Below are 18727 nucleotides of genomic sequence, written 5' to 3' on the forward strand. Positions count from 1 at the left end.
GGATACTGGCAAACTGGCTGCCAGACAGACAGACCAACAGAAAGGGTAAAGCAGCCGATCCATTTTATTTTAAAAAAATCAACTAGCCAGTTTAGGAGTTATCCTCCAGAAGGATGACCTGCCAGTTATACTCTCAAATCTCTCCTCTCGACCTACTGTGTTTTGCTAAGTAGAGCATTATGCAAAAAAATAGGTTTTCCTTTCACCATAAAACAAATCCCTTGTAATAATCGTGCAGATGAATCAAACTATTGATGGCGTGTTTCTAACCACCAGTCTCAGATGTCTATTGTCATTATACAGAGCTTAAGTGATCCAATATCATTGGAAAGAAAATCCAGTAGCCTGCTGCTTTCATCATTACAACATTTCCCATTCAAACATGACAGGAAAATTACATTTAAATGAAAATATTAAAATCCAGCCATAATTGTGATGCCACCTGTATGTAAATGCATTTCGGAAGGTGCAGTCTCTCTCCTCTGACTCACCGCCTCTTAAAACTACAGACTTAGTCATAGCGTGACTGACCAAGGGAGAGGAGAGGGAGAGGACACACTGACATGCACAGATACTGCCTGATAGAGAGACGCACTGGTAAATGTACCTATACTGTAGTATAACTGTACATAGAGACAGAATGGCAACAGATTCCAAACCAGGCTTAATATAATGTGGATGTTTCTTGCAAATCCAATGGGTTCATAACAGATGAAAAACTTAAATTAAACATGATCAATGGCTTTGGCTGTGGCCAAAGGAGGACAGGCTGAGTTGTAAAGGCTACATCAGGTCAATAGTAGTGAATAGTTAGATGGACAGTGTGACAACAACACATGGCTGGATGAAGGGCAGGAAGACTCACCCGGAGCGCTTGGTCATGGTGCCCAGGGTCATGGGCTGTTTGATCTGTGCCAGGGGCAGCACCATGGTGAGGCTGGGCAGAGGGGACAGGCGAGGGTTACCCATGTTGTTGTTGGTGAAGTTGTTGTACGACTCCTGGCTGGTGAGTTTAGCTGCACAGAGAGAGAGAGAGAAAATATTTAATCCAATCCAATCCTATTTTATAGTCCAAGTCCAACACTCTGAACGTAACACTGCAACCGTTCATGTAGTCCTAGGTTTCATCAATGTATGTTGGATTGAATGGCCAACCCCCCCCCAACACACGCACACCTGGGGTCCAAAGCCTTGTAGGAGCCGTGGCCCTGATTGGAGGTAACCAGCTCAAGATGCGGCGCCTCAGAGCCACTAGTACCCAGCAGTCAGTTAATCAGACCTAATCAACAGGACTCGCACACACACACCTCTCTCATCTGAGTGGAGCCCAAGCTAAACACAATCAGGCCATCATGTCAAAGGGCACCATATCTAATGGCCTTAAAGAGCTACATCAGAGAGGGAGCATGATGTTTGACTTGACGCATGCTGACTGCAGTCTTAGTAGACTTAGAGAATGTGTCCCTTTCTCTCTCGAACTGTGCAAATACATTACATTTAAGCACTAATTGTAAATACCAAAGCAGTAATGTGGAATCCATTCATTCCTATGAGTACAACAACTGTTGCATGTAAAATAGCAGCAGTAAGTCAAAGTCAGGTCACTTCTAATAGTTCAACATCTACTGCGTGTACGTTAAATATACGAGACGTTTTCACAGTGAAACCCAATGTCTCAGGCAGGTTCTTATGTCCACCACACCATGCCTGGTTTCAGCATCTGAGTTGTAACTATTTGACGTGACACTATTTCATGATCCATGGGATATATTCCTTTGAAGTTGTACAGTGAATATAATATGAAGAGACATCTTTAGCTGTATTAAATATGTAGGTCATCTGAGGAGAACGGTAAACTCTCTTCGCATGATGGTTGACCTGATCAAAGCCCTCAAAATTAGTTCCATATAATTCCTAAATCACATTAACCTGTTCAATAAAAATAATGGTCATTCAATAAAGACAATATGGGAAACAGGATTTACAGTTTTCTCCATAGGCTCTACCTCGCCATCACGACACAATATACTTCAACCTAGAATGTACTATGATGTATTTTACAATACAAATCGGTGTCCTTACAAATATTCAAGTTTAAGTGCTCTCGCAGAAAAACAGCATAACCTTCAGGACCAAAACGCAATGATCTTTCTCTGAATGTTTTCCTTTTTCCATTGTTGCATTTGAAAGGCGACAGCCATCGAGTTTAAAACCATAAAAGGGGGGGAACCCAGGGACAAAGAGACAAAAGAAAACATGCTACAAAAACAACACAATGAAGAAGGAGAGGATTGTGATTATTATTGGAATCAAAGCAGTGATGGGGAGAGGAGGAGGAAGAGGGGGAGGAAGAGGTGGTTTAGATCATTAACGTGTTTCTCTGTGTTTCATTAGTGCGGCCAAATAATGTATTTGTGTTAATCCAAAGAGAGACCATTTAGATGTGGAGGCCTAACAATACAGCAGGGCCTTTGGAGAGGAGGACGTTATACAAACTTTGTTTGCATCCCAAATGGAGCCCAATTCCCTATATAGTGCACTACTTTTGACCAGGGCTCATATGGCTCTGGTCAAAAGTAGTGCACTATGTAGGGAATAGGGTGCCATTTGGAATACAACCCTGCTTCCCACTTGGCCTCTGAGCCTCTCCGTCTCTCCAACCTGACAGAGAGAGACACAGTAGCCCTGGGCTCTCGAGGGCCCTTCACATTTCAAAAGCACTACACCCCCAGCGCAGCCACCTTTTGTGTAGAAGAGCAGGAGAAAATAGGAGGAATTTGAACAGGAAGCAGCCTGTAAAGCCATAATGGTGCTACAGCTGGCCTAAATGTAGGAGAGGAGGAAGAAAAAATCTTAATGAATTTAGCATCCTTCCAACAGGACACTTCAACCCGCCGCTCTCTCTCAGTCTCTTTCTTTTCTCTCAGTCCCTCTCCCCCTCTCAATCTTTCTCTTTCTCTCTGTGTCTGCGTGCACCACATTAACCCCCTCACCCCTGACCCAAAGTGGAACAGGTGTAGTTGACTTTGGTGGAGCTACCGTGGCTATTGGGCTGTTGACTGGACCGCTACACCCCCCTCCGTTATTCCAAGGGGCCCAACTCTTCAGAGGCCAGTCAGTCAGTCAGTGAGGAGAGGACAGGGAAAAGTGGTGTCTGCTTGTCTGAGGCGGAGAGAGATGGAGGGAGAGAGGAGAAGGAGTGTCTGGCAGAGAGATCGCTAGCCTAGCGAGGGAGCGAGATGGGGCCATGATTTGATTAATGACTGGGGCGTGATGTGCCTGAGCACTGATACATGACAGCCCCATGGAAAGAAGATCCATCAATGCAAATCCACCCGGCCCAGTCCAGCCAAGGCTCCCGCCAGAGGTCAGCATGTCACCTGACCCATCCTGCTCCATCACTCCATCCCTACATGTCCCTTCATCCTTCACTTTGCTCCCTCTATCCATCCCTCCATCTCTACCTCTTTCCCTCCGTTCTTTTCTACATCCCTCACTCTCTCTACCTCTATCCCTCCATCCATATCTATCTCTATCCCTCCATCCTTCTCTCCATCCCTCCCTCACTCCCGCTCCGAACCAATTTGCATCCTCATCTAAACAGCGTCTCTCCGTCTCTCGGTTTCCCTCGCTAGCCCTGTCACGGATATCTCGCTTTTGCTGCCCGATTTGCATCCGTGGCACACAAGAAATGAGCTCGGCCGTTTCCGAGAAGGAAAAAAAGTGTCTAGACTTTGCAGCTGTTGACAAATATTTTCATGTTGAATTTGAATTGTGTGTTTTGTTTGCACGCGGACTTGGGACTTGGCTATGAAAAAGCAAGTAGGGTAAAGAGGAGCACTCTGGTAGAGAGAGAGAGACAGGTAGAGTGAGAGAGAGAAGTAGAGAGAGCGATAGAGCGAGACAGACAGAGAAAGAAAGAAAGCAGTGGATGCTCAACTAGGGAATATGTTGATGTTCTGAGTGTACAAAACATTAGGAACACCTGCTCTTTCCATGACAAACTGACCAGGTGAAAGCTATGATCCCTTATTGATGTCACATGTTAAATCCACTTCAATCAGTGTAGATGAAGGGGAGAAGACAGGTTAAAGAAGGATTTTTAAGGCTTGAGACATGGATTGTGTATGGGAAAGGTTGAATGGTAAGACAAAATATTTAAATGCCTTTGAACGGGGTATGGTAGTAGGTGCCAGGTGCACTGGTTTGAGTGTGTCAAGAACTGCAACGCTGCTAGGTTTTTCACGCTCAACAGTTTCCTGTGTGTATCAAGAATGGTCCACCACCCAAAGGACATCCAGCCAACTTGACACAACTGTGGGAAGCAATGGAGTCAACATGGGCCAGCATCCCTGTGGAACGCTTTCGACACCTTGTAGAGTCCATGCCCCGACGAATTGAGGCTGTTCTGAGGGCAAAAGGGGTGCAACTCAATATTAGGAAGGTGTTCCTAATGTTTAGTACACTCAGTGTATACCGTTTCATCCATTCATGCCTTTCTTGCTTGTCCAGGTTTCCCAGACATGTTATAGTGAAGAGGGAAGGAGGGAGGGTTGGGAGGGAGGGGTGGGAGGGAGGGGTGGGAGGGAGGGGAGGGAGGGAGGGGTGGGAGGGAGGGGTGGGAGCACAGGAGGTAGGGATTAAGGTGAAGGAAAGGAGGGGGGATAAGAGGAGAAAGGAACAATAGCTACTCCGCTGAGCTGAAGTTTCGCTGTCATGCCAAACTAGCCCTGCGATCGCAATTCCCAAAACTATTATTATTAAAATACTCACTTCCAGGTAAGAGAGAAAAAGAGAGGGAGAGGAGTGGAAGAGAGAGAGAGAAAGCGAGAGACAGACACTTTAACCATTTGCACATCGTTACAACACTGTATATAGACATAATGTCATTTGAAATGTCTTTATTCTTTTAGAACTTTTGTGAGTGTTTACTGTTCATTTTTTATTGTTTATTTCACTTTTGTTTATTATCTATTTCACTTGCTTTGGCAATGTAAACATATGTTTCCCATGCCAATAAAGCCCTTCAACTGGAGAGAGAGAGAGATAGCGAGAGAGAAAGGGCTAGAAAGTGCTGAACAAAAAGGGGATCCCAGTGGACAAAGTGAAAACAAATTAAAAGAACCCTTATAAAACACAGATGCTGCAAAGAAAATAAACTTCACAAGATTTACTGTTTTTCCAAGATATCACAAGACATTTGTGGAAAAGCCATCAGAGTCGCAGGTAAAGACGAAGCGCCGGAGCAGGGCCAAGGCTTCTCCCGTCACCACTCTCCTCTCCTCAGTTTCACCGCTTTTACAGTCTCTGCCTGCCTGCTATATTAAGGCTGCTGTTTAGCTGAGGGAAGGTCAAGCCAGCCTGTGTGAAAATGGCTTTTCCCCAAACCATCCGTGATGGGGGTTTGTTTTAGGAGAAGTCATTTGCGACACTCAGCGGACCGTTTATAAAAATATAGTTTGTAGCAAACTTTACTGAAATTTCTCATGTATCCGAATGCAAACCTACTGAGACATTTCCCACATGTATGCCTACTTTATTCATGTGTCAAAGAGCATAAAAACTGACAACCTAGTTCACTAGCCCTGACAACCAAACACACACACCGCAATCACATCCATTAGTTTACAGCAGTACATCTCAGCGCGTCAGTATTTACAACGCCTCATCAGACAGTTGACACAGTGACGGAGAGGAGGGGTCAGACACCTTCAGTGGATCAGATTACATGGATTCACAAACCATATGTGGGTGTGAGACGTCTGTCTGTTTGGTCATATTAGTAGTACCTGCCCAGGGCAAAGCATAGGGTGGGGGTTAACAGAGGTAGATTAAACTGGGTGGGGGGTGATGGTGGAGGTAATCGATTTATAAAAAAAAAATTAAAAAAATTTGAGAGAGAGAGAGAGATAACGCGAGAGGGAAAGCTATACGAGAGAGTGGTGGAAGAAGAGATGGAGAGAACAAGAGAGCCATGGTAGAGGATCTGAATGTGAATGCCTATCTGCAGGGCTGATCAATGGGCCTGGGCCCTCCACAGCATGTGTCTGTGATCAGCAGGACCAGGCAGTAATGTGATCATGTCCATGTAGATCAGAGGTAACCAGCCAGGTCTACACAGCTCAGCATCAGCACCAACCTCTCAAACATACACTACCAGTCAAAAGTTTGGACACACCTACTCATTCAAGGGCTTTTCTTTATTTTTACTATTTTTTGGGAAAGCATTCCAGGTAAAGCTGGTTGAAAGAATGCCAAGAGTGTGCAAAGCTGTCAACAAGGCAAAGGGTGGCTATTTGAAGAATCTCAAATATAAAATATATTTTGATTTGTTTAACACTTTTCTGGTTACTACATGATTCCATATGTGTTTTTCCATAGTTTTGATGTCTTCACTATTATTCTACAATGTAGAAAATAGTAAAAATAAAGAAAACCCTGGAATGAGTAGGCGTGTCCAAACTTTTGACTGGTAGTGTACATACAGCTCAGAAGTCACTTAACTACCAACGGCCTCCTGCAGCACTGCTAACAGGGGAACTGAAAAAGCTAGTACTAAATGTTGTGTGCGTGGCGTGTGTGATTATAAACAGAGTGGTGATACGCCCCCCAGATGGAGGGGAGAACTCTCCCCAGAAAGGAACGGAACAGGGCCGGTCGGCCTGGCAGACGCTCCCACATGATCCCTCAGCCAGCAGAAGAGGAAACAGTCAAGACCAGAAACAGAGAGAAAGAGAAAAAAAAGAGAGTGCGAGGGAGCCTCAATAAGTATATGTTCAGGTAATTTTAAGTTTCTAATGTAAAAAACCCTAACTATTTCCTTCCTAATCAGCCCACAACGTCTTACACACGACTGGCAAGACCATGCTTCCTTTAATCATAGTTACCACTGTTCAAACCACATGTTCTACAGCTAGCTAATTAATCAGCATCTTTAGAGGCCCACAGTTCTCTGTTCAGCTTCCAAACACAGCCCAAAGTAAAGATTTTTGTAACTACTTACAAATGTATTTGGTAACTCATTCCAGTCTTTAAAATATCCTTGATCGATGTATGATGTATGATTATCGTCCAATAACAATGGTGGTTACATTTAAATAACTGGTAGCAACCTCAAGAGCACTTTAATCTAGATTTAACTGGCACAATTCAGCAGTATCTAAATCAAGATAATGACATTTTCGAAATCCCATTTTCAAAATCCCTAACAGACAATGCAGTTAAACACATCTAAAATATAAGAACAATTGACACTTTTCCAAAACACAAAATAAGTTATTTTTCCTCTTATATTACAATGTATAAAATCCTCCAATAAACAAATACTGTATCTTTCTTTGATTATGACAATATAGGCTACAGAAACACAACCATCTAAATTCTTCTCATAATACATCCCATTTAATGACAAATAATAACTTAATTTGTTCACTTTTCATTCAAGCTCCAAATATATAAGGGTGATATATTGTTGTGGCCTTAGCAGCCTGTGTTCCAGTGGAAGTGGCAGTACAGTAGCAAGGCTGCTTGGCTCTCTGACAGGCCAGTGACTCAGGTCATGTGAAGTGTCACTAATTCATTTCCTCACCATGGGAAAAAAACGATGGACGGCTACGCCGAGCCCTGAGCCGACGCTGTCCCATACAGAGACATCAGACGGGTTTACCAGAGGAGGAGGACAACACACAGCAGAATACAGGGGCTTCCCAACACTAAGCCACACCAAAGCTAGTCTGATAGAGAGGGTTAAAGACAGTCGGCTACAGTACCACAACACAGAGGTTCAACCAACACTTAGCTACAGCAACTCACACTCAGGCTACAATAGGGAGAGTGAGAAACACACAGGGGGCTTGGTAACTATAATGGAGGCCTGTCTTTTTCTATGAAGTAACACAGTGTAACGAGACAAGGTAACAAGTTGTAAAAGTAAAAGCTCTTCTATTGAGAAACACATAGTGGCCTATGTGGAGCACTACAGGTTAAAGACACAGGAATTCTCTCAATCCATGTAGAATGGTGAAACTGAGTTTCTTTACTTTATTTCAACATTATCATTTTGAAAATCCAATAACTTTGAGTGGCAGTGAAATCCCAACGATAAGGGGTTTAGTGTTGGGAGATTGAGCTATTAGGAGTTACATAAAAATGAGTCCCCACAGTGGAGTCAACCAAACACTGACACAAATACATATTCCTTCACCTTGTGTATTTTTGGTTCCAAGCAAACCAGAAAATACAGAGAGCACATCTTTTTTGAGTAAACGTCTTGTTCGATTGCTGTGGTTTTACTCTGAAATCACCGTTATTGACTCAAGTTGAGCTAGGCTGCCGGCTGGGCCTCGAACCGCGAGGAGGGAAAACACAACTACAGTACAGCCCTCCCCCCCACACACACAATTATATTACAAATAATACTAACACTATATGTAATGCTACAAGGTTATACTGTACTTCACACTTTTATTCATTTTTATTTTCTAAATTGTCACCTTTTATTTACTTTGAGTATTTTCACTTGCACATCCTAAATTGTAGAGTAATGTAAATTATGTGGTTAAAAGTTTCATGAGTATTTGGGGATTTGTCATTTTCAGAGGAAATTGTTTCTCTCCAACTATGATATTTCTTAACCCAATAAACATAAGTGTGTTAACTTGAGAAACATAAAACATTACTCATATTTTCAAAGTTCCCCATTTTAATTTCAGTAACATACCTTTCGGTCTCAGTGAGAATCATAAAATAACAGCTACTTTGAACATATTCAGATACACTAGGGGTCTAGGGGAAATATGTACATTTATGGCAACAAAACATGAATCTTCCTTTAGGGCCTCTTCAGTTCCACCCAGTGTATTACATCTGAGACTAAATCTGATTAAAGCAAAATAATGTATTCATTGATGATTTCCTCTCTTTAAACAACACTACAATAAATCAAAAATGTACACAGGGAAACATTTGAAATAAAAAGTGTTCCAAAACATTCACTTTGGGTTAAACCCAAAAGACAATTACCAAACTACCCTACATAATGTCAATTTAAAGTGGAACTCATGAGGGGAATGTCTTTCAGTGGAAAGGAAGTGACCATTCATAAAAAGGAAAGCAGGAGGAATTACAGAGCCGTCCCAGCCCCTTCTGTTTCTGTTGGGCTAGATTCCTATCAAGGCAAAACTATGCAGCGCCAGTCAAGCTTTACACGTCTTCTCCTCGCTCTCTCAGTAGAGTGGAATAGAGCCTGACTGGCACTACAGAGCCAGGCTAGCTTTCTGCCAAGAGGAACTCTGAGAACACAGCGCCACAAAGAGGATAGCACCGGTACTATACGCTGAGCGAGCCCATGGCAGACGTACTGCAAGTCTGAAGTTTCTTTGGAAAATGTATTTTTTTCTTCCATTCGATGTTTCTTTGGAAAATGTTTTTTTTTTTCCCCATTCGATGTCAAATACGTACATGAGGAACATTACATGATACAAGTAGTTAAAAATGAATACTTTTCAGTTATGATTACGAACAGGTAAGATATCCCCTGTAGCTCAGTTGGTAGAGCATGGCGCTTGCAACACCAGGGTTGTGGGTTCGTTTCCCACGGGGGGCCAGTATGAAAATGTATGCACTCACTAACTGTAAGTCGCTCTGGATAAGAGTGTCTGCTAAATGACTAAAATGTAAATATCAAATTAAATCACATTTTATTTGTCACATGCTTCGTAGACTAACAGTGAAATGCTTACTTACGGGTCCATTTCCAACAATGCAGAGATAAAGAAAATATAAAAATTTAATACAAAATATAAATAGTGACACAAGGAATACACAGTGAATAACGAATAAAAATAACATGGCTATATATAGGGAGTACCAGTATCGACAGTATCGAGTCGATGTGCAGGGTAATTGAGGTAGCTACAGTGAGTGAAAAAAGTATTTGATCCCCTGCTGATTTTGTACGTTTGCCCACTGACAAAGAAATGATCAGTCTATAATTTTAATGGTAGGTTTATTTGAACAGTGAGAGACAGAATAACAACAAAAAAACGCATGTCAAAAATGTTATAAATTGATTTGCATTTTAATGAGGGAAATATGTATTTGACCCCCTCTCAATCAGAAAGATTTCTGGCTCCCAGGTGTCTTTTATACAGGTAACGAGCTGAGATTAGGAGCACACTCTTAAATAAAGGGAGTGCTCCTAATCTCAGTTTGTTACCTGTATAAAAGACACCTGTCCACAGAAGCAATCAATCAATCAGATTCCAAACTCTCCACCATGGCCAAGACCAAAGAGCTCTCCAAGGATGTCAGGGACAATATTGTAGACCTACACAAGGCTGGAATGGGCTACAAGACCATCGCCAAGCAGCTTGGTGAGAAGGTGACAACAGTTGGTGCGATTATTCGCAAATGGAAGAAACACAAAAGAACTGTCAATCTGCCTCGGCCTGGGGCTCCATGCAAGATCTCACCTCGTGGAGTTGCAATGATCATGAGAACGGTGAGGAATCAGCCCAGAACTACACAGGAGGATCTTGTCAATGATCTCAAGGCAGCTGGGACCATAGTCACCAAGAAAACAATTGGTAACACACTACGCCGTGAAGGACTGAAATCCTGCAGCGCCCGCAAGGTCCCCCTGCTCAAGAAAGCACATATACAGGGCCGTCTGAAGTTTGCCAATGAACATCTGAATGATTCAGAGGAGAACTGGGTGAAAGTGTTGTGGTCAGATGAGACCAAAATCGAGCTCTTTGGCATCAACTCAACTCGCCGTGTTTGGAGGAGGAGGAATGCTGCCTATGACCCCAAGAACACCATCCCCACCGTCAAACATGGAGGTGGAAACATTATGCTTTGGGGGTGTTTTTCTGCTAAGGGGACAGGACAACTTCACCGCATCAAAGGGACGATGGACGGGGCCATGTACCGTCAAATCTTGGGTGAGAACCTCCTTCCCTCAGCCAGGGCATTGAAAATGGGTCGTGGATGGGTATTCCAGCATGACAATGACCCAAAACACACGGCCAAGGCAACAAAGGAGTGGCTCAAGAAGAAGCACATTAAGGTCCTGGAGTGGCCTAGCCAGTCTCCAGACCTTAATCCCATAGAAAATCTGTGGAGGGAGCTGAAGGTTCGAGTTGCCAAACGTCAGCCTCGAAACCTTAATGACTTGGAGAAGATCTGCAAAGAGGAGTGGAACAAAATCCCTCCTGAGATGTGTGCAAACCTGGAGGCCAACTACAAGAAACGTCTGACCTCTGTGATTGCCAACAAGGGTTTTGCCACCAAGTACTAAGTCATGTTTTGCAGAGGGGTCAAATACTTATTTCCCTCATTAAAATGCAAATCAATTTATAACATTTTTGACATGCGTTTTTCTGGATTTTTTTGTTGTTATTCTGTCTCTCACTGTTCAAATAAACCTACCATTAAAATTATAGACTGATCATGTCTTTGTCAGTGGGAAAACGTACAAAATCAGCAGGGGATCAAATACTTTTTCCCCCTCACTGTATGTACTGTACAAATAGGTAGGGGTAAAGTGACTAGGCAACAGGATAGATAAGACAGTGTGTGTGTGTGTGTGTGTGTGTGTGTGTGTGTGTGTGTGTGTGTGTGTGTGTGTGTGTGTGTGTGTGTGTGTGTGTGTGTGTGTGTGTGTGTGTGTGTGTGTGTGTGGTCAGTATGCATGTATGTGCATGTTATGTGTGGGTGTGTGTGTTGGGGTGTCAGTGTAAGTATGTTTGAGTGTGTGGGTGGAGTCAGTGCAAGAGAGTTAGTGCAAAGAAGGGTCAATGCAGGTAGTCCGGGTAGCCATTAGATTAGCTATTTAGCGGTCTTGTTTAGAAGTCTTATGGCTTGGGGGTAAAAGCTGTTCAGGGTCCTGTTGATCCAGACTTGGTGCATTGGTACCGCTTGCCGTGCGGCAGCAGAGATAACAGTCTCTGGCTTGGGTGGCTGGAGTCTGAAAATTTTTGGGTCTTCCTCTGACACCGCCTGGTATAGAGGTCCTAGATGGCAGGGAGCTTGGCCGCAGTGATGTACTGGGCTGTACGCATTACCCTCTGTAGCACCTTGCGGTCCGATGCCAAGCAGTTGCAATACCAAGCGGTGATGCAGCCAGTCAAGATGCTCTCGATGGTGCAGCTGTAGAACTTTTTGAGGATCTGAGGGCCCCTGCCAAATCCTGTTTAGCCTCCTGAGGGGGAAGAGGTGTTGACGTGCCCTCTTCACGACTGTGTTGGTGTGTATGGACCATGATAGATCCTTAGTGATGTGGACACCGAGGAACTTGAAGCTCTCGACCTGCTCCACTACAGCCCGTCGATGTGAATGGGGACGTGCTCAGCCCTTTGTTTCCTGTAGTTCACGATCTGCTCCTTTGTCTTACTGACGTTTATGGAGAGGTTGTTGTCCCGGCACCACACTACCAGGTCTTTGATATCCTCCCTATAGACTGTCTCATCGTCGTCGGTGATCAGGCCTACTACCGTCATGTCGTCGGCAAATTTAATGATGGTGTTGGAGTCTTGCATGGCAACGCAGTTGTGGGTGAACAGGGAGTACAGGAGGGGACTAAGCACGCACCCCTGAGGGGCCCCCGTGTTGAGGGTCAGCGTGGCGGATGTGTTGCCTACCCTCACCAACTGGAGGCGGCCTGTCAGGAAGTCCAGGATCCAGTTACAGAGGGAGGTGTTCAGTCCCAGGGTCCTTAGCTTAGCGATGAGCATCGAGTGCACTATGGTGTTGAATGCTGAGCTGTAGTCAATGAACAGCATTCTCACGTAGGTGTTCCTTTTGTCCATGTGGGAAAGAGCAGTGTGAAGTGCAATAGAGATTGCGTCATCTATGGATCTGTTGGGGCGTTATGCGAATTGGAGTGGGTCCAGGGTGTCTGGGATGATGGTGATGTGAGCCATGACCAGCATTTCAATGCATTTCATGTCTATAGATGTAAGTGGTACGGGACAATAGTCATTTAGACAGGTTACTTTGGTGTTCATAGGCATATGGATTATGGTGGTCTGCTTGTAACATGTAGGTATTACAGACTGGGTCAGGGAGAGGTTTAAAATGTAGGTGAAGACTAACTACACTGCCTTTGCTTTCCAGTAAGGGACAGACTCATCTGTCAATAGGAACAAGAGAAATGTGCAGATGCTAGAAGCAACTGTATGACCTCCATCACTTACGGTGTAAACCACATCTTCCTTCATCTATCACTTTACAACATTTAAAATGTCACTATGCTGAGGTTACTGATACTCATTTCCAGTGTGTGTGCCTGCCTTCCTATGTGAGTGTGTGTTAGAGGTCATATAGGCCACTGGGGAGCACACAGCAAGCAAACAGCATCAAGCTTCATGTTTTACGAACGGTGACAAAATCAGTGTGTCCTGCACTTCAAAGTGAGCGTTTAAAAAGCTCTAATTATAGAACCTCTCGGACAAGCCCTGGGTCAGAGGGTCAAGTCGTAAACGTGTCACGCCTCGCTAGCGTGACGTTAGTTAGTTACCAACCACTCCGAGGTAATGCCTGCATCCAAAATGGCACCATATTCCCTTTATAGTGCACTACTTTTGATCAGGGTCCATTACACACCGACTTTGTTTTGGCTGGAGGACGATGACTGACAGAAAAGGACGTTGAGAAGGACCCTGAAAACCCAAACAAGCTTGGTGTTAGCTTGTAATGGCACAGAGGAAGTATCACTTTATCAACAGTGAATTAACAGTTTCCCCTTGCACCTTGTTTTGCCCTGCGCTGCAGCCTCTGAACGTGGGCCAGAAACCAGATGGCTGGATGACTGTTGGATCCACAATGAACCACCAAGCCTTCTATACAGGCCACCAGGAGAAATCAGCACCCTCACTAACAGACATGTGTTGATGTTTCATTGTTTGACTTGGACTGTTTGACCCCAGCTGCAAACACATACGGGCGCATGCACAAACACATACACACACGGACGTGAGTGGACACACGGCGGACCAGGCTTGGACACTTCACTGACCTCTATTTTCTCTTTTCTTTCTGCATTTTGCTCCTGTTGAACGGAATAACAGTGGAGTCAGTACAGCAGAACTTGTCTCTTTCAACCACAGGAGTGTTTGGACTGAACTGTGTCAGACAGTGACAGAAGCACAGCAGAGCCAGCCCAGTCTTGTCTACAGTCAGACACTGACCCCAAATCAGCCAGACTCAACGACCACAGACAACTAAAACCATACACACAACAGTTTTAAACAAACACTTTGGTTTACAGTACATGAAACATCAATTACCATATCAACAATCAAATATGTACAATATCTATGATGTCTAAGCAGTTGACCAACAGAGCACTCTTGCAGGTTCAGGTTGTGTAATCTACTTTAGAAACTACATCAAAAGCTATGCTATATGATTGACTAAAATGATTGTCAAAGTCATTCATATTGTTACATGGATATTATTATGGACATTGGATCAATTGAATTAGAGCTCAGCTACCCGACCCGAGCCCGACGGGCCCCAACATTATACATTGGGTTAGGGCCTGCTTTTTCATCAATAACTAGGGTACGGGCAGGGCTCAGGTATCATTAAATTGATCACTAACATTTTGAAGCTGAGCCATTTGCTCGTGCTCTGCTGCGCAGTACAATCATATCTTACTAAGATCATAACATGGTGTCAGAAGTGCTTCAACCTCATCAAATACAGGAGAGATTATTTTACAGAAAATAATAATGTCCCTTGAGTTTTTGGATTTCGGGCAGGGCCTTAGATTTGGCAGAAGCAAATCGGGCCTGGGTAGGGTAGGGTATGAACGTTGCGGGCATGGGTAGGTCTCATGCTTAAAATTCATGCCCATGCACGGCTCTAAATTGAATACATTGTCTCAATTAAATTAAATAATTAGAGACATCAGGTCATCCATTCCTTTGAGGATCCATTGGTAAAGGTCAAGGGTTAAAACAGGACTTGAGGAGAATAAATAGCAGGATTCCATATTTAAACAGAAAGAGAAAAAAAAGCCCAATTGTAGCTTTCTATTTTTAAAGCGGCCTGGCAGCTCTGAAGGATGTGTTATTTTCCTAGTTCCTTCCCCAAAAGCAATGTGTTGTCAGAGGGGACAATCAGAGGGCAGCTGTTGTGGCTAATCTGACTGATCCATCATCCCTGTTTCTGACGCCCAGATTCAAGCCCGAGAAACAGCCTGTTCACAAAACAGACAGAAGACAAACAAAGCAAATTGTGATCAACTTTTTGGGGGTGTTTCTTTGGGTCCGCGCAAACATGACAAATCATCTAGCCTCATCACTCAAAAACAGACTAAAATGACACGAGATCAGCACTGCAAAGCAACACAACAGGATGCTGCCAACTCATTCTGAAACTCATGCAACACAAACTTCAGACAGATGTGAAAACAGTTAAACAATCAAGATTACTTTCTGAGTCATAATTCAAGCAAAGATCTACCGCTCAGATTTTTTTTCCAACATTAAATGTAAGCCTATGCAACATTAACCAATTAAAAACAGTTCTGTAGCAATGAAGTTTGTGCAGTAAGCTATAGGCCCAATACATTATCACTGCATATTGGCTATGCTTGAATTGCCCTGCCAATGTTGTTCTTCTCAGACCATTTTGAAATTATATTTTTAAAAATGTAGGTATATGATCACAGTGGTAATAGATCATTTGTTGTATTACTTGTGAGGCACAGCTGAGTGAGCATAATAATTCACTTTGATGGCCTGCATCTGATGGTCAGTCTGAGGGGAGGGAGCAGCGGTGAGGCTGCCTCTCACCCGACTCAACGTCCCTCTGCTCTCCCTCCCTCTGCTAAGAAAAGGGGACACAGTCTTCCAGCTGATGGCGAAACTCATGTCGCACTGCATTATTTCTGCCTCGTGCACCAATTCTCCAGGGTTGTTAGATCAGGTTCAAGTCCGGGCTCTGGCTGGGCCACTCAAGGACATTCAGAGACTTGTCCCGAAGCCACTCCTGCATTGTCCTGGCTGTGTGCTTAGGGTCATTGTCCTGTTGGAAGGTGAACCTTTGCCCCAGTCTGAGGTCCTGAGCGCTCTGGAGCAGGTTTCCATCAAGGATTTTCTTTGTACTTTGCTCCATTTAGCTTTCCGTCGATCCAGACTAGTCTCCCAGTCCCTGCTGCTGTAAATCATCCTGACAGCATGATGCTGCCACCACCATGCTTCACCGTAGGGATGGTGCCAGGTTTCCTCCAGATGTGACGCTTGGCATTCAGGCCAAAGAGTTCAATCTTGGTTTCATCAGACCAGAGAATCTTGTTTCACATGGTCTGAGAGTCCTTTAGGTGCCTTTTGGCAAACTCCAAGCGGGCTATCATGTGCCTTTTACTGAGGACTGGCCACTCCACCATAAAGGCCTGATTGGTGGAGTGCTGCAGAGATGGTTGTCCTTCGGGAAGGTTCTCCGATCTCCACAGAGGAACTCTGGAGCTCTGTCAGAGTGACCATCGGGTTCTTGGTCATCTCCCTGACCAAGGCCCTTCTCCCCTGATTGCTCAGTTTGGCCGGGCGATCAGCTCTAGGAAGTGTCTTGGTGGTTCCAAACTTCTTCCATTTAAGAATGATGGAGGCCACTGTGTTCTTGGGGACTTTCAATGCTGCAGACATTTTTTGGTACCCTTCCCCAGATCTATGCCTCAACACAATCCTGTCTCGGAGCTCTACGGACAATTCCTTCGACCTCATGGCTTGGTTTTTGCTCTTACATGCACTGTCAACTGTGGGACCTTATATAGACAGGTGTGTGCCTTTCCAAATCATGTCCAACCAATTGAATTTACCACAGGTGGACTCCAATCAAGTTGTAAAAACATCTCAAGGATGATCAATGGAAACAGGATGCACCTGAGCTCAATGTGTCATAGCAAAGGGTCTGAATACTTATGTAAATTATGTATTTCTGTTTTTTATTTTTAATACATTTGCTAAAATTTCTAAAAACCTGTTTTCACTGTCATTATGGGGTATTGTGTGTAGATTGATGAGGATAAAAACATAAAAAAACAATTTTAGAACACGGCTGTTACGTAACAAAATGTGGAAAAAGGGAAGGGGTCTGAATACTTTCCAAATGCACTGTACTCATTCATTGCAGCTGCAATGCTGTTTGTAGCGTGAGTGAAAGTAGGGAGAAAACTCATTTTAATGCTCATAAAAGTGTTGAACGAAGTGTTGACAGTGCTGAATAACAACTTAGACATTAACTTACTCATTAAAAGAGCAGCTCTTTGCTCTATTCGTTGAGTATCTCTCCAGTCATGATTTTAAAATGTCTGAAATCTCACCGTATCAACTTTGCTGAGCGTTCAATATTAATTTTTACAGTCTATGGCTCAAGGACACTGTGCAGACGCGGTGAACTGAGCTATGTGATTGGCCAGCGGTAGGCCTATAGGTCTGTCGGGTAGGCGGAATTCTACCTTCAGACACATGAAATGGTTCAAAATGGGAACACTTTGCCTTCACAGCGCTAGGGCTGCTGAATCAAGTTCACCTACCGCCAACAGTGCGAAACGAATAATGTTGTAAACCGTGATCGACCACACACTCCAGTACAGTAGGTGGCGGCATGCACCTTAAACGTTTGTTTGTGGACCGCCATTATATCATAGATGAAACTAATTTAAAAAATAGGAAAGCAAGGCTTTATCGTTCTTTTTTACAGAAATGTTTGGTGATCAACTAGGAATGCCTTGGAGTACCACCAGTCGATCGCAATCAACCGGTTGGTGACCACTGAGTCTAGAGTCTACAGTACGAATGATGGATGCAGACAATAGAAAAAGTATTTGAAGTCGAAAAAAGCACTTCACTTGTTCATGGAGTCGGGTCTGGTCAGATCAAAACGTTGCAATGGATACATGTTGGAAAATCTCAGCCCTGCTTTACTACACTACAGACAGAGACCCACTAAGGTTAAACAACGATCCCTTACAGCCATTCACAACTGTTGTACTGGAGGTGTTGTTCTTCTGTAACACAAACCAGCGTCTGTCCACATGGGATACATTAACACCTAGAGAATAGTCAGTTCTCAGGGTGAGAAACCTGTCAACAATTTACCTAAAGAAGACGTGTTGAACAACGTCCTACTGGACACACAATTTTTCTCCTCTATGGCTGTGTGTACACAGGCAGTCCAATTCTGATATTTTTTCCAATAATTGGTCTTTTGACCAATCACATCAGATCTTTTCACATCAGATATTTTTCAGACGTGATCTGATTGGTCAAAAGACCAATTAGTGAAAAAAAGATCAGAATTGGGTTGCCTGTCTAGCCTATGAAAACATTAACTGAAGTTAATAAAGCCGCATAATGCCGGTGTTTCAGCCTAGCTCAGTGTTTTCTTTGGTGATGGGGCAGCCAGCGGAAAATACGGAGCGTAGGGGTTGGTAATGTTCTCTAGTTGCGCCGTGATTGGCTCAGTGTTCTGTCACTCATGGGGACACTACGTCACCACAAAATCTACGGGGAGAGTTAGAAAATTCAAGCCCCTTGGGTGCTGCCATAGAGTTACATTAGAATTGCCCATCCAAGAAGGCTCAAGGTCATTGGCCTCAGATAAAGTGACGTCAAATCACGTTATATCTACCGTGGCTTTGATTGGACTGATCATGTCAACATCATACTTTCAAAATCTTAGCTAGCAAGCTAGACAAGCAGTCATCATTAATCATCAT

The 18727-nt window shown here is 43.8% G+C and overlaps 1 protein-coding gene across 4 annotated transcripts in view; it reads right to left on the reverse strand.

Annotated features, from left to right (window-relative positions):
* The window catches only part of LOC311102275 (BCAS3 microtubule associated cell migration factor-like), a 246679-nt gene that overhangs the window by 156841 nt on the left and 71111 nt on the right, over positions 1-18727 (reverse strand). For 3 of the 4 annotated variants that reach the window (XM_084143563.1, XM_084143562.1, XM_084143564.1), the window contains exon 16: positions 866-1016. In XM_084143563.1, coding sequence (XP_083999689.1) covers positions 866-1016 — 151 coding nt within the window. Of the gene's footprint in view, positions 1-865; positions 1017-14017; positions 14051-18727 lie in introns of all 4 variants that reach the window. The other variant, XM_084143565.1, reaches the window with a different exon arrangement.

This window comes from Coregonus lavaretus (assembly GCF_964263955.1).
Source record: "Coregonus lavaretus genome assembly, chromosome: 26".
NCBI classification, from domain to species: domain Eukaryota; kingdom Metazoa; phylum Chordata; class Actinopteri; order Salmoniformes; family Salmonidae; genus Coregonus; species Coregonus lavaretus.